The 16,984-nt window shown below is 43.4% G+C and overlaps 1 protein-coding gene across 1 annotated transcript in view; it reads right to left on the bottom strand.

Annotated features, from left to right (window-relative positions):
• Positions 1-16,606, bottom strand: part of LDB1 (LIM domain binding 1) — a 216,538-nt gene extending 199,932 nt beyond the window's left edge. The window contains exon 1 of the mRNA XM_073552881.1: positions 16,356-16,606. Within this exon, the coding sequence (XP_073408982.1) occupies positions 16,356-16,380 (25 nt within the window). The 5' untranslated portion in view covers positions 16,381-16,606. The remainder of the gene's footprint in view (positions 1-16,355) is intronic.
• Positions 16,607-16,984: the final 378 nt, after the last annotated feature.

The raw sequence follows: 16,984 nt of genomic DNA, 5'->3' as shown, positions 1-16,984 counted from the left end.
AAAAGCCAGGAGGGTACATCATAGTGAGAGGGGTGAGACAAAGGTGTAGTCAGGAAACAGTCTGAGGTCAGAATTCCAAGAAGGCAGCAGATCACAATAAAAGGGCTAGGCAAACGGATGGTCAAGGCAAATCTAAGGCGGAGCAGCAAAGATCAGAATACAAGACTAGGAGCTCAGGGAAACACACACCTCTCGAGCAAAGCTACAATTGGCAGCAATCTACATAGCCAAATAATTACTGTGAACAGGTGACACATGGATGAAGCCCCGACACACCCTGGTCCTGATTGGACAACTAAACTGTCACTCAAGACAGTGACGTCTCAGCATCCGATTTTACGGCTGAGCTGTCAATCACCAAGCTGACATATCAGTACGACCCTGTCCTAGATTGGACGGCAGAACTGTCATTCACTGCGTCCAGACTCATTGATAGGAGGAATAGTGACAAATATATTTTATACGAAAAATATGCTTCCTTCTCCATTTATGCTTCCTTTTCCTTCTCCCACTACTCCCCTGCCTTCTAAACTCATAATTCAAAAACAAGAGGGACTGTCGGCTCACTGAGAGATCAGATTGTAGCGTATTCAAGTTTATGAGGAGGGGCTTAGCTATGTGAGAAGGAGAAAGGCACAGACACACACCGGCCATGATGCTGATTTCTAGTAAGTGCTTTTTCAGCACCCAAGAGCTGGATTCACAGCTTCAATGCTCAGTACTAGAAATAAACTGATCTAATGAGATTAAAATTTTCCAAATCCATCGGATTTTACTGGGAAATTACATTTACAGCGAATTTTTATTCCAAGGCTTGACTATCCCTGTAATGCATCTGTCCTGGGTATCCTGGGCTCCGGCTCCTTCCTCTGGGGCTGCTGCCCTCTGTTGTGCTCCACATTGGGATTTGCCGTTTGCCTGGTGTGGTTCTGTGATGTCATCTGCCTAGGCCTCTTAAGGTTCTCTAAGACACACACACCAGTGTATTGGAACTAAGACTCTTAGTCCTGTATGTAGTGTGCTTCATCCTTTGAGCATTCTGTGCTCTCACCCTACAGGACCACTGAGTTGCAACACAATTTCGGCCTTGGTGGTCACCTGTTAAGTGCTATCTCCTGGATTATCCTCCAGCTACATTAGCTCACAGACTATATTGGACTTTTCACACTTTTCACCTAGCTGTGCTATACATCTGTAGTCCCTTTGCCTATATCTGAGCGCTGCTCCAGACTAGCTGTGTCCTGTGTGCATCTTTCCTCCTGTGGTCTTTAATAAGCCTAGTCCTCACTTCCCACATGCTTTCCTGCCTGCTGCACCAATGCCTGATGCCTGTGTGCCCACCCGGACCTGAAGCTTCATGAATCCACCTCACCAGGTGAGCATAACAGTTAATTATTATGCTCTGGGGTCTATAGGAAGACCCTGGGCAACTTCAAGCTAGGTCGGGACATCCAGCAATGACTACGCCGGGTCATGCGTAGTGAGGTCCTGGGCTCGGTCAAGGTTGGAAATCACAGCCTAGAGACCACATCATAAGGTTAAGGTGCAGATCTTAGAAAGCTTCATCCTATCGCGAAGAGGCCCACGGTTTCACATAGCGGTGGCTGGAAAATGGCTCAGCAATTTATGTCTCACCTTTCTGCATTTACGCTGAGGAATTTACAAAAAAAAAAAAAAATCTGCATTCTGGAGGATAGAAATCTTTGTAATGTTTTGAGTATAATTCAATTCCACTCTAATAAATGTGCCCAATTCTCCTCGGCACTGATGTATTATGTTCTCTGTGCATGTAGTACAGAAAGAGGGGAGCAGGAATCCCTCATGTATGTGTGTATAGGAGACATCATAGCAGCCAGTCTCTACCCACGAGCTCAGAGAGAAATGAAAATTAGAGCAACAAATCCGCTGAAATAACTGAACATATTAGCAAGAACTGTTTATTAATGCTTATAGAGGCTGTCTAGGCTTGGGGCTCCAATCTGCAGTCATTCTACGTGACTGCAGACTTATGAATGCTCACAGCGCGCACAGTGCGGGCAGTCATGTGATCTCAAGTATGCAATTTAAATACTTACGGCCACATTCCTTCTAGACGAGTCCTGCTTCACTCAATTCACTTGCATTGAGCAAGGCCACTCGAGTCTAGTCAGCACGTGACCGCATGATTACAAATTGGATACTTGGGGGCACGCGCCCTGCCGCTTGAGGCACTGCAGAATCCTGACAGCATGCACGATACGCGCTGCGAGGATACACAAGTGCGCAGAAACGTAGATTGACTGCAGACTTGAGCCCAAAGCCTGGATAAACCCTTTAAGCATCCACAGCGATGACTCTGCTAGTGACTGTGTCCAGTATGTTCAGCTCCGATGAGGTCAACTCCAAATCAGCATCTCCCAATCTCTTCTTGGATCATGTTAAATCTTTCTGCTTATTGCTCGGCGTCTCACAGTGTTTCCTACAGAATGACACATCCGATAATGTCATCTGATACCGAATATGATATTTCCTGCTAGACTTCAGCACACTCCATAACCAACTACACTAGGACAAAAAAAAAAAAAAGACGCCACCGCGATTCTGGGCATTTTAACACAAGCAAAGGGTTAAATCAGGCGTCCATTGAGAAAACCTAAGTACCATAGAGGAATTATGCCCCATTATGAGGGCGATCCTGCCTTCTGCTGGGCTGGAGCTTGATTTAATGGCTTTTTGCTTTGACCTTGACAAGGTAAATTTTATCTTCCCATTTAATTGACAGCAACAAACCAGTAATTGCTTGTGCGGGAATGGATTCTGTATGTAGATCAGCCGGTCTGCCTAGCCTACGAGGAGGCCTGTAGTCACCTGCGGTGTAATTAGATTGTAAGCTTTGTGGATTAGGATAAAGGGAAACAGCCCTGCATCTGTCCATGGGCGTGGTGCAGTTTATGCCCAATTAAAGGAGTTGTCCCGCAATTAAAACGGATCACCTATGAACAGGATACTTCGCTGATCGTTGGGGGTCCCCACCAATCACAAGATCACGTCATTTGATTGAATGGAGCAGCGGCCAATGGTGCGAATGCCAATCTATTCCACTGGGAGTCACTGACCCCTGTTTTCACCCACTCACAAAGTAGTTTAGAAGTGTAAGAACCTAAATTGCTGAAAAACAAAAAGTAAGTTATAAGGTGTTCCCCATCAGTACAGGAAGTGATGATGACTTCTTATCTGACAGTCATATGACCGCTGCATCCAATCACTGACCTCAGGGGTCACATGCATGTTTCCAATGTGACCGCCAAGGCTAGTGATTGACTGGAGTGGTCAGGTGACTGACAATAGGACTTCATCACGTCCGGGAGCAGGGACCCCCAGATCAGCGGCGTTACACCACAGGGGGATTTAATGAATAAGTAATAACTCATTTCTTTATTGACCGAGTAGAAAGATATAAAATAAGCTAAAATCATATTTTAATTTTATCTAATAAAAAGAAAGCAGTAAATCTTGATACAAAACCTTTTACTGTACACCGCTTACAGTATATGCAGACTTACACGGCTCCACGAAGTCAGGCAACAAACAAACCCTATGTGTAGTCTGGTCTAACAGGCATCCTTCCTCCCATTCCAGGTGAACACATTATAGGGTTTTTCTTAGACTTTAACGCTAGCGACCGATCTTACCTATCTTTAGGGTGCGTCACTAATATCTGATTGAAGTAGGCGCTTCTCAATTGAATCGGAGTGAGCTGCAGTACCTGTCACGGCCACTACTCAATGTGTGGAGCTGTACCAATTCCACTGCACCTTCAATCAACTGATTGGTCGGGGGGGGGGGGGATTTGGAAGACGAAATTCAGACCCTTATTGACCTGAAATTGATGACAAATTCCAAATCAGCATTAAAGTTCTAGAAAACCCATTTAAAGGGGTCGTCTCCTCTTAGGAATAACTGACAAAATTGCAAAGCGCTTGTAATAACGAACATCTTTGCAATTTACTTCAATTAAAAAAAAAATCCTCTCCATTTTCAAGAACAGAGGGATTTTTAAGTCTCTAGGGCCCAGGTCATAGCCGCCTTAGTGGTGACTGGTTGCCCATGCAAGTTGTATGCCATACAGCTTTCAGGTATCACTGTGAGGCGGCCAGCCTCGGTTCCTGGGGTTCTCTGATACGGCAGAGGTATGCTGTCACTGTCACTGTCCCCAAGCACCAGATGGGGATGTATTACTAATATTACCCTGGATGGAGGAACGCAAGATTCACTACAATACCAATATGTCTAATGATACCCGTGGCCTGCTGGGGTAAGTCATGGAGTCAGCGACTTTGTGCTCCGTCACAACTCTCGACAGTAGGGGTGTCTTGAGAACACCGATTCTGTTAACAACGTAGCAGACAAGGCAGCCCACGACCACAAAGGCCCTTCTGGCATTTGCCAGAATTGCCAGATGGTCAGTCCAGCCCTGGAATAGTGTGTTTCTGACAGGGGTATAACAACCCTGGTTGCAGAGGACACGATCAGATCATTGGGGAGATGGGCCTGCTGACGCCCGCACAAACTTCAACTGGATGTACGTCCTTTGATGCGCATTCAGCTGAAGTGTACTGCAGCTCAGAGACTAGTTGGGTCCATTCACTGCTATACGCTGCCGGCCAATCAGAGGCCAGCAGCTGACGTCGGGGTGCATGTAACTGGGGGCGCATGGCAGTGACATCATGCGCTCCTATGGGTTTAATGTCGTGGCGGGGGAGTTGATGGAAGGTGAGTACAATTGTTTCTTTTTTTTCTATGCATTAAAGAACAGCGGCAGAATGGGGGACATATATGCCAGGAAAGGGAGCATATATACCAGCATAAGGGACATATATACCAGGATGGGGCCAGGAAGAAGAAGGTACATACCAGGATGAGGGATATATATATATATATACCAGGATGGTGGACAGTGTAAGGGACATATATACCAGGATGGGGCCAGGAAGAAGAAGGTACATACCAGGATGAGGGATATATATATATACCAGGATGGTGCCCAGTGTAAGGGACATATATACCAGTATAGGGGACATACTGTATATATATATAACAGGATGTGGCCATGATGAGGGGCATATATACCAGGTTGGGGTTGGAATGAGGGACGCATATATACCAGGATGGGAGGGGGCCCCTGGCTCTTGAAGAAAGGAACTTCAGACAACCCCTTTAAGTAATCTTTCAAAAAGCAACTGCATTAACTCAAGCTGCCGTCAATAAGTGCAACTATATTCATTCTTATGGCAATGACATGTAGTCAAATTCATTGTATGGTCCCAGCAACCAAAGTCCTAACCAAGAAAAAAAAAATAGTAGATAGGACAAGTACCGTATATTGACAGGAGGATATCATCTACCCGTCTGCCTGGACCAATGCGAGCTTTCATACTTCATTAGATCCAATACTTGTTGGCAGTATTTCAGTAAGATCGGGAAAGGAAAGGAGCTGGCATAGCTTGCAGAATTTGATAATCCCCTTCACTCGTATAGAGATGACAGGTGGTACATCAGACCTCAGATACATGAGATCCGGTGGCATGTCTTACATGGCTATAAAGCATAACAACGCTACCACACTGCGTATTTATTTACATGGGTGATCAGCCAGGGCTCCTCTGCCGGTCACTTGGAACAATGTTATACTGTCAAGACGAAAAGATGAAAATACTTAAAGGGGAAAAATATGAAGATATCGGAATTACAGCTCAACTTCACTTACATCATCTCCTGGGTAAGTAGTGAAACGTTATAGAAGTTACTCCTCAGGGGCGTTACCCTGGATCCACCAATCAACCATCAATGAGCTCCATATATTATGCCGATCTGGTGGTCTGAAAGATAACTCCCCTCTGCAAAGAAGAAAACTGTCGCTCTAGTGCCCCCTTTAGGCGAACACTCCCCATTAGCTGGATCTTCACAAGGAGTATAAAATTTAAGAACGAGCCCACGCAACACGTCCTCACGTCATGCACTCAACCAGCATGCTACTCTGGATCGGCGAAGAGCAAGATCGCCAAACCGGCGCCGCATAGAAATGATGGTCTCTAATTTGGCTTATAGCCCATGTCACGTTTTGAAGCTTCTTAAAAAGGTCAAACATTGACAAATAGGAGGCACTTGAAAGACAGTTTTCTTCCTTTTGAAGAATTAATTTGCATACTTTTTTTTCCCCAGCAAACTAAAGAGTCGCCACAACAGGTGGGTCATTGCAAAACCACCACCTTCCAAGAATCAGGTGGAACAAAATAATGTGGCACAAAATGAATATACATGGTCTTTATTGAGCCCCCTTGGTTAGGCGGAAGTATTTTGAGGGTCTCTGTGTCTGGGTTTTCTAGTCCGGTAGACTCGTTGGGAAGTCCAGCTCAGGGAGTCACAGGATGTCTCCTATGGACTCGAGGACACTCAAGATGGTGAGAGTTGGTGTACGTCCACTTATGAGACATTTATCGGTTTTCTTGTGGCAATTAGGTCCCTCTCTTATAGTGAAATTGATGGACACCCAGTGACTAGTTCATAATGAACAGATAAGGCCTCAGTACACATTATATAATTTTGTCTGCTGGTCCATTATATGCGAATTGTGCCTCCAGACTCGCCTTCAACCGATGATGTTGGAGGGAGATGTATCTGGTGTATTAACTCAACCTGTGGACCTGATGTGACTCAACCTGTGGACCTGAAGTGACTCAACCTGTGGACCTGAAGTGACTCAACCTGTGGACCTGAAGTGACTCAACCTGTGGACCTGAAGTGACTCAACCTGTGGACCTGAAGTGACTCAACCTGTGGACCTGAAGTGACTCAACCTGTGGACCTGAAGTGACTCAACCTGTGGACCTGAAGTGACTCAACCTGTGGACCTGAAGTGACTCAACCTGTGGACCTGATGTGACTCAACCTGTGGACCTGAAGTGACTCAACCTGTGGACCTGAAGTGACTCAACCTGTGGACCTGAAGTGACTCAACCTGTGGACCTGATGTGACTCAACCTGTGGACCTGATGTGACTCAACCTGTGGACCTGAAGAAATAGGACTTTTTTTTTTTTTTTATATGTAAATGGAGTTGCCCTTTAAATCATTTCCTTGGTAGTAATCCTCCTATAGACTTGTGGGCACTGAATCTGGCGGAAAGTCTGGTTTTCCTTCTCACACACCATTTGCCCAGGAGCGGGATATATAATATATATATCTATAGTATATAGCCACTGGGATCTGAGCTTCCCTTTTCTTACTCCGCACACTGAAAATACCGGAAGTTAGGAAGTGATTGGACTGCTCCGAATATCTAATCTGATCTCTTACCAAAAAGCCGTGATTGTGGGTAACTGTTCAGTGCTGACACCATCGAAAATGACAGCACAAACGTGCACCCAGTGGAAACGGCTCATTTCGGTGCTAAAGCCCCACTTATGCCTTCATCTATAAACTACGCACACTTATACATTCACTTTTTAAAAGTTGAAAGTGCGGCGTAAAGTTGCAAACTGTGATAAATCTATGCACCAAAACAACATTTGTGACTTTTTGATGCCAAAGAAATGTGCAAAACTCTTGATCAGTTCCTTCCTATACATCTCCCAATTTTCTGGGGGAGTGGGATTTACCCCATAACTTTCCGTAGACTTCTGTCAGTTGATTCCTAATTATTGCAGCAGCAAAAATTTTACTATTAACCTTACGTCCTTTGCTACGATCACAAAGCGTTAACTTCGCGACAGCGTGCAGATGTCTGATGCTAAAAAAAAAACCAAAAAAAAAAAAAACACGACTTCCAAGGACTGCCCCGCTCTTAAGACTGCTGGCCTGGAATGATCACACTATTCTCTGTGGGCCAGACCAATCCAAGATGCCTGATACCAGATGTAGTCTAATGCCCTGGTCGCCTTCCAGATGAATAATTAAAAGGAAAAAAAAAAGGCTTCTGTTTTTTTTTTAATTTTTTTTACTTTTTTTTTTTTTTTTTGTGACGACCGTCCTGAGAGTCAAACCGTTTCTGTTTCAGACATCAGAGATGGGCCGCAGCTCACAGACAAAATCTGATTTGGAACAATATGCGAGGAGATGCCTATGACGTGAGGCTCTTTCAATGCCGGATCCCTGTGGGATTGATTAGTGCACGATTTTCGCGGAATTTCTACTGGATCAGCTTGTTTTGTCTTCCACACACAACAACAACCAAAAAAAGATTTTCGTTGCTAAATTGCCAGCGGTTATTTTTTCTCCTTCGCGTCCCCCCCCCCTCCCACTTCATAGGAGAAACTAGAAATGAAGCCTTTCTCGTATTGGAGTTGACTGCTTAGAGCTCCCCATTATTGAGATTAGTTTATGACAGTTGGTGCTCATAAAGTTCTATGGAGAACTGTAACTGGGCAACACGGTGGCTCAGTGGTTAATATTTTTTCCTTTGAAGCACCGGGTTGAAATCCCATCAAGGACAAAATCTGCAGGGAGTTTCTATGTTCTCCCTATGTTCTCTCCAAAAACATACCGATAGGGAATTTAGATTGTGAGCCCCAATGGAGACAGTGATGGGGACGTCTGTAAAGCACGGTGCAATTAATAGCGCTATATAAGTGAGTAAAATAAATAAAATGAGATATCATATCAGGAGAACTTAGTCAGTGTCTGCCTCTTGCTCTTCCCTGCATAGAACTTTATAAGCACCAACTGTCATCTCCTATCTCAGAAAGGGAAAATCTGTCTTCACTGAATACAGATTATACTGATTTTACCCATGATTTAAGAGTGAATTATCCATCCAGGAGGAGAAACAAGCAACGTTCTCTGATAAGATACATTACAGAGTTGCTTATCTTCATGTGTACTTTTGATTTATGAAATAAAAATGAATGAATTACCCGAAATGAAGCCGCCATCGCTTCTCATTCTGTTCAACTACTTTAAAAAAAATGTTTTTCCATCTCATAAGGATATACTAGTATATGCCATCATTTAATAATTGGTGGGGGTCTGACCTCTGGGACCCCCACCGATCCAGATAATGAAGGAGACACACTACTGATGTTCCTTTCACCGATATCTCTTAAAGCAAAACAGGCTTTGGTGATTTAAAGGGGTTTTCTCATCTCATAAAATGAAAGCTCACTGTATTGTAAATCTTACCATACATCCAACTATCAACATCATTTTATCATTAAAGGCGTTGTACTCCCCTCTTTATGCTTAAAAAAGGGACAAAGGTCCTTTGATTTTTTTGGACTATGCTGGCAACTTTTTTTTCACTGTAAATCATAAATCGCTGATAATATTATCTTTCTCTATAGGGATTGTTATCCCATTATACGAGCTCCAAATTCTCTAAATAAGTCCAGCATTGAGTTTATAAAATTCTTTCTGCCAGCAGCCACCACTAGAGGGAGCTCACTGCAGACAAATGTATTATTACGTGTATTGATAAATATTAATGCAGTCAGCTCCCCCTAGTGGTGGCTGCCGGGAGCTAGAATATAATTCTTTACCTCTATGGCTTTGTGAAGGGAAGCAGGGAATGTATGATGCGCGGTATAGAAATGGTAAAACTGCTGTGATGGTGATGCATTTTTTAACCATCTCATTGTGTCCATGCACTGATCTTGGGTAATACAATTATCATCACAGTCATTCAACATGGCATCTGGATTATGTAAAGACTTTATTTATCGGAGCGATATAACATATGCCCGGGGTTTGTGATATGGATGGGATTATATAGTAAATAACAAGAAGGCAACGTTTCTAGGAACCGCTGACAATTCCACAATTCTCACTTTCCTGGACGCCGGCTCTGTGATACAGACAGTATTTTAGTCCGGTTACAGCAGCTCGGCCCTGAAGACGACAATGGAAAGAGAATTCAAAATAGAATCTGTAAAAGCTTCCGCCAGAACTGCAGGTAAAGCAAAGAGAGGAGAGCTTTATACAGCAGGCGTCTGTATAGAGGGGCGGACGTCGCCTTCCACAGAGAGCAACGTATAGATGGCTGCCAGCAAAGTGGGGTCATTAACAAAGCCACATTATCCAGAATTACACTGCATGATGTGGAGATATAGATAGATAGATAGATAGATAGATAGATAGATAGATACTGTAGATACATGATGGAAAGATAATAGATCGATAATAGATAGACAGATAGATATATAGATGATAGATAGACACATAGATAGATAATAGATAGATAGATAATAGATAGATAGATAGATAGACAAAAAAAAATGACCAGCACCTCCTAGTGTGAACAAGCTGCAAAAACTGCACAACATAGACAAATAGAATACAGCAGCGCATCTACATGAATCTAGGCCATGTCACCTTGCCGTGGTTGATGGGCTTACACGAATTGGCCAATTTGTGCACTAAGAACCTTCATTTTCATCTTACTGTAGGTTTAAAAAAAAAATTTGAAAAATATATTTTTGAGGATTATTATCTAAATGGAATGGTTTTAATGTCTTTCTGTGTTTTCACATGGCCTAGATTCATGCACATGTGCTGCTGTATTCTTTTTGTCTAATAGATAGACAATAGATAGATAGATAGACAGATAGATCCTTGCAGGACTTCCCCCATTATTTGTGTGTGTAGATAGGAATGATCGCTCTCTGGTTCTGATGCTGTATGCAGACATTGCTGTGGAGTCTGGATACGGTGACCGCATCGTTTAGTCTTATAAACTCTAGAATATATCTGTAGAACTTCATTGACTACTTTGCTCTTCCGTTTCTTCTCATTGCCGCCACCTCTGCCGGCTGTCAGTGAATGGGAACACGGGTGCTTCCATTTGGGCCCACCTGCGGGGCTCACTCCATATACAGCGACCACCCAAGGTGCAGGGAACTGCGCCACAATACTGGTCACGTGGGCAGCAGGTGGTTTGGAACTTTGTATCAGAGAAATGGCGCCAGAGATTCTAGCAATGGAATCATCCGGAACCCAATGGGCTTATGTTCCTATAAGAACGTTTCCGCTCTGCAGGGAGAATCTATAAGGGATCAGGACTTTATGGGTGGATTTGTTATTTCGTATTTTTTCAGCATATTAATGTAATCTATGAATATTTCTGTTCCCGGACCGCATCACGGCTGCAGAAATTCACCTCCGTCTGCTCCATGTGAACGGGCAGTAACTAGATACATGACATAGGGCAGAGCAGATCCAATCATCCTTCCTACAGGACTGACTGATCACATATTGGCCCCCAGACACATCATTGGTGCAGCCCCCAGGGGCCCGAGTGGTAAGGGGGCCCATTTCCATATCTAAAACAGGTTGAGTTGTGCCTTATTATGAGCTATTGGGGCCCTTATATCGTTCTTGCTCTGGGCCCTCTTCTGTCTGTGTCCGCCAGTGTTTGCACCAATAACAGTGTATTATGTCAATCAATCAATCCCCACATTTTTAGACTAATTTGCAGAATCATGGCCCTATCCCCACACAAATAATAATATAAGAGGCATCTCATAGTGACACATCTTTTTGGAAATGATCAGCAGATCCAGATTGAGAAACCCAATCGATCAGATCAAGGAGGAGGCGGTACAGTTTCACTGCAGCGGCCACTACAGGACAAGTATGGTATTACATGGTGGCCAAGTAATAACTGGACAAGTTGGGTCCACCAAAGCAAGAGCACTTAGCTATTAATGGCTCCCCCTTTGCTTACAGAGGATGTCCTGAGTGGGTCATCCTCCTCCATGATATCCATATGCTTCACTAAGGCATATGTAAAGGGGCTGTAATCAGGAGACCACCCATTTAACACACAGAGCCATTTTCTTTGGCCTTCAGTATATTCGCTGTTGTCAGTAAATGGTGGAAAAAAAGCAATTTATTTTGTCTCCATCCTATTTTAGATAAGCGGTTACACACACAATCTCAGCCGGAGGTGGCAGACGACATTTTGGGTGTGAAGTTCACACAGAATAATGAATGTTTTCTAGTTTCTCATTAAAAACAACACAATGTAATCTGCCGCATCCTGAGTGTTACTACCATTTCTACCAATTCATTGACTATTCTATCTGAAACAAAGCAAGAAAAAAAAAAAAAAAAGCCACGATGGTCCGCAACATCTATACATAACATTGGGGCCTCCCCTTTAAAAAAAAATAAATAAATATATAAATAAAAAAAATAGAAATTGTGTACTACCACCATTTCACCAGTGGAGGCACTGCTTGAAAACTGATTTTTTTTTTTTTTTTGCCATGTTTTTCCATAGATCACAGCCGATCACTGCGAATCCTAGCACTTTGTGATCTGCTCTTCTATTATACAAAAAAGGGATTGTAAAAATTGGGCAACCCCTTAAAAAGTTTGGGGCGATGATAACCTGTGCTGGGATCAGTAATACTGTAGTTACCATTTTTCCAAGAATGACTGTTAACACCAAGCACTTTTTTAAGTTCAGATATAAAGATAAAGAGAACGATCTGCCTGCGTGTCTCTACGGCCATGTTCACACAGAATGTTTTTGACCAGGATTTTGTACCAGATCTGCTCCGAAATCCACGCAAGGTGAAGTTCCCACTATGGGGTATTTGATACTTTTTTTTTGATGTAGCAGATTTTCTGCAACATTTTTGCACCAATTAGCTAAATTGCGTTAATTGTTTTTTTTTTTTTTTATTGCGTTTTTTACCACATTTTTTTCTTTCAGCTGCGGTTTTTCTTTTGCTGATCGGTCATGTTTTAAATAAAAACTGCTTTGTTTTGCAAACTTCCTGTTCTTAAACTTTGGTAAAACTTTACTGATAAATGAATGCTTTTTTTTTTTTACTTAAAAAAGTGCTTTTTTTATACCTTCAAAATTTTATTCAAGTCTATGGGGAAAATCCACAAAGAAAACCCATATTTACCGCAAAAGAAATTGATTTAAAAGACGCACCGTAGGTCATTTTTTGCTGCATAAAAAAAAATAAATAAATAAAGCACAGTGGGCGTGAGATTTAGGGTATGTGCACACATTAAGCATTTGTTGCAAAACTTTCTGCATCCCTTGAAAGGAAAATCACAGTGTAAAATAGGTGCATTTTTGCTACATTTTTTTCCCACACATTTTTGGTGCAGATTTTTCCCCATTCGTTAGTCTGGATGAAATCTGCAGCAAAAAAATATTGCAAGAATTGACTGCAAATCTGCACCAAAACTTCAGGTCTGAAAAGGCAACGTGTGCGCGAGACTTCAGGACTCTCACTTTATTGGCGTCAGGAAACCCTTCAGATTTGTTGACAAAAACGCGACAAGCCTGCAATGTGTGCACAGGCCCTTAAGGAAAATTGTCCACTTTGCTGGAACAGACTTTTTTTTTTTTTGGGGGGGGGGGGGTAGAGAAAATATGTAGCGTCAAAATTGCACCAAATACTCCATGTGGGAACCTAGCTTTAAAGAGCATTTGAAGTGTTTTTTTGGAATGGATCTGCTTTAAAAAAAAATCTCTGCGCGAACATCCTCTTTAGGCTGCTTTCACACATCCGGTGTCAGGGGTGCGGCGGCGGCGTGCGGCGAAAAGCCGTACCGCCGGATCAGGCCTGAAGCGGTGACACCGGATGCAGATGTGGCGCCTGATCCGGTTTGAAAGCATTTAAAGGAGCCGCATCGGGGACGAGAGAGGCAGCGGTATGCGGGGGGGGGGGGGGAAGAGATACACGCGCGCTCGCCGGGCACTTGTGGGTTAAACCTCACAGTGTCCGCGCATGCGCTGTTGAAAAAGCCGTTCCGGCGCTGCAAAAAAAGTTGCAGGCAACGTTTTTTGCTGACGCCGGACGGCGCAGATTTTACGCTTCCAGCTTAAAACGGAGGCGCCGCATGTCCATCCGGCACGATGCGGCAATCATTAAATTCTATGTGCCAAAACCGGATCCAATTCCGGATCCGGTTTTCACACTTTTCGCCGCATCGTGACGGATTCAAAAAGCCGGATGTGTGAAAGCAGCCTAAGGCTTGAAAAGTTAGCCCCTACAAAAAGAGGGAATCTGATAAAGTACGATATTAAAAAGTTACTCGCAGTGCTATCCCTAATATAACTTTCTCCGTGGTGACAGGTTTTCCATCTAGCCATCAGATGTGAGGTTTCAGCCAATTAGCAGGTGTTCTACTTCCCTGCAGCGCCCCTACAGGAGAAATCAGGTATTACACAATTTTTATCGAAATCCATTGACATGTTGGGACCTTTAGAGCAAGAGACGCTCCTTATAGCAGCTTTCTGCTTTGGCTAATAAATGAGAGACCTCTAGTGTAATAATTAAAAATACTAGACAAGCCTTTTAAAATTTATGGCCCTCCAGTAATTGAATCAAATAATAGTGGAATGTAAAAAACAAAAAAAACACTATTGAGGTTGCGAATGATTGGCAACGGAGCAAAGAAGTAATTTATTATCAATTTTCTGAAATGGGGATGTGGTGACGGTTCCTATGTTATAATTTAAGCTTCGGTTGTCAAATCCCAAACTGCATAACGGGCAACTTTTTCTATTTTCTGTTGTTGCCTATGTGAGCTCATTGCTGGGGCCATCATTAGAGGGGTTCTCAAGACATTAAAGATATTGATGTCCTATCTTTAGGATAAGTCTTCAATTACATATTGGCGGGGGTCCGAAACCCGGGACAAAACTGATCGGCTGCTGGCCTCTGTGCCACCGCCGGATCTAACAACAGCTTATCGGTGGTGGGGGGGGGGAGGTTTCAGGTATTGGACCCCCATCGATTTGGTATTGATCTGTCCTGAGGATAGCTTATTCTTATCATATGCCCGGTGACACCCTTTCAGCATATGATTGTCGCACAAAATATTTCTTATCCACAATAATATTCTATTAAATGCGCTCCGGATACTCGTAAGCCATTTTGCACCAGTTTCCACCGAAACAATACGAACTAAGTAAGTTGCACGGATCCAAAAATTGACCTTCGACACTACAGACCAAAATATCAACCTAGAACTGTGGGAAATCTACTGATATGATTGAGCCAGACACAACCATGAAGGTTCCTGCCCCAGATCTATTTCACTCGACAGAACATTGTGCAAAGTCTTCCCCAGCCGATTGTGGTATCATCATGTAGAGACCACAACATCAGTCACAGGTTGCTTCACTCTCATCTAAAGAAACAGGGGTCAGATCCACCAAAAAGAATCCATGGCCAGGAAGTTACATTTTGTTTACCTAAACAGTATCAATCTTTTTTTTTTTTTTTAATGCTTCTTGCGATGATACTTTCTGCACCACCCTATAAATGGTGATACAATGTATCCATCTGATCTCCAAAACAAACACAGAGTAACGTTGTTGCTATAGAGTTAAGTCTTAAGGGAGCAGGGGATTGTATTGTGAAAGGCAAGAGTTCCCTATTTAAACCCCCATTCAGCAGCTACAGCATTAAAATGACCCGCTAATGTTTTCTTGCCTTTCCTTAAGACATTGCTAATGAGTCCCTGCAGATATGAGCGCAGTGCACACACTACTCCGCAAAGGCGTCTTTGCTAAACACGGCAAGAAACATGTCTACACAAAATGTGCACCAGTCTGCAGTAACTCCACTGCTTTTTTACAGATCCAGGCAGCAAAGCTACATCGCCTTAAAGTGAAGCTCTACAATCCTTCTGAAATAACAGCGGCCTTAGAAATAATACCTATAGGATCACCCCTTTTAGGGTTTCGGCGCAAAAGGTGATCAACAGGCAACTCCGGGACTCAGAGGTGTCGTGCCTCTCCAGCATTGTAGGAGTTAACTTAGAATAGCAGAAAAAGGAAAAGCACAATCATGTCATTCAAACTAGGTCCAAAATGGGTCTTTCACTGACTGGCAATAACCTTTAGTAACCCCTGGGGAGGCACAGGATTTTAGGGAGGTGAGGAAAGGAAGGGGGAAGGTGGGGGGGTGGATAATGGATTTTAAGGGTAAGTGCCCAGAAAGTCAAAAACAAGCCGCACTCATCAACGGAGACCATAATCATCCCTATGACAATATCTGTTAACGTCATTCAATTAGCATTAGTCAGAAATGAGCCTATTGCAATGACCCCACGACCTAAGGTCAAAAGTCCAGAGACACTTCTGATTGGCTGACATTTGGGAACTCTGGGAATTTTTCTTTTTTTTCTGTTACCCCCCCCCCCCCCCCAAGGCAGGTTAAAAAAAAAAAAACAAGCAGGTACTTTTGCAAATTCAATGGACTCCATGGCAAGAAAATACAAAGGCCCCGGCTCCTGCAGCGAAGCCGACACATCTTGATTTAATTGATTGCAAAGTTAATTAGCCCAAAAATAAAAAAAATAAGACATGAGAAGGTAAAAAAAAAAAAAGAAAAGAGGGGCACTTACCAGGACATGCGCAACCCACTGACATCTTCACATGCCTGGTGTGGAGACGAGCAGGTACTGGTTGCCCTCAGCTAAGGCTCCTGGCATAAAATGCCCTTGTGAGATCTCAAAAGAACAAAACAAGCCCCCCTAAAAGGCAGAAATTGGGCCTCAGAGGAAGCAGGCAGGAGGAATTTTATTCTGTCTCTCTATGTGTGCTTGTGTGTGTCTCCCTCTCCCTCTCCCTTTCCCTCTCTCTCTCTCTCTGCTGGCAGTACTGTGGTTTATTAATATGCTAATTGCAATGCTAGTGGGAGGAGAGAGAGCTTGTCAAAGTGACCTGAGTGAAAGAGAGAGGGAGAGAGAAGCCAGAGAGAGAGAGTGCAAGAGAGAGAAGAAGCCAGAATGGGTGCAATGAATAACAAGCATGTGACGCACACCCACATACTGTACATATATAGAGAGAGATATACATATATGGTAATATAGGGGCTCGGGGGTCTGCAACGACAAGCTGATTGCACCCTTGATAAGTAAGACATGTTTGATCGGAGAGGACGACAGACAGACGGGGAGAAGCGGTTGTAGGTGTCCTACGCCGCCGAGACGAGGCATGCTGCATCACAGAGCGTTTTCCTCACTTCCATACT

Source organism: Dendrobates tinctorius, unplaced genomic scaffold, assembly GCF_039654945.1.
Source record: "Dendrobates tinctorius isolate UK_male_01 unplaced genomic scaffold, ASM3965494v1 ptg000196l, whole genome shotgun sequence".
NCBI classification, from domain to species: Eukaryota; Metazoa; Chordata; class Amphibia; order Anura; family Dendrobatidae; genus Dendrobates; species Dendrobates tinctorius.
This window is presented reverse-complemented; position numbering and strand designations above follow the sequence as displayed.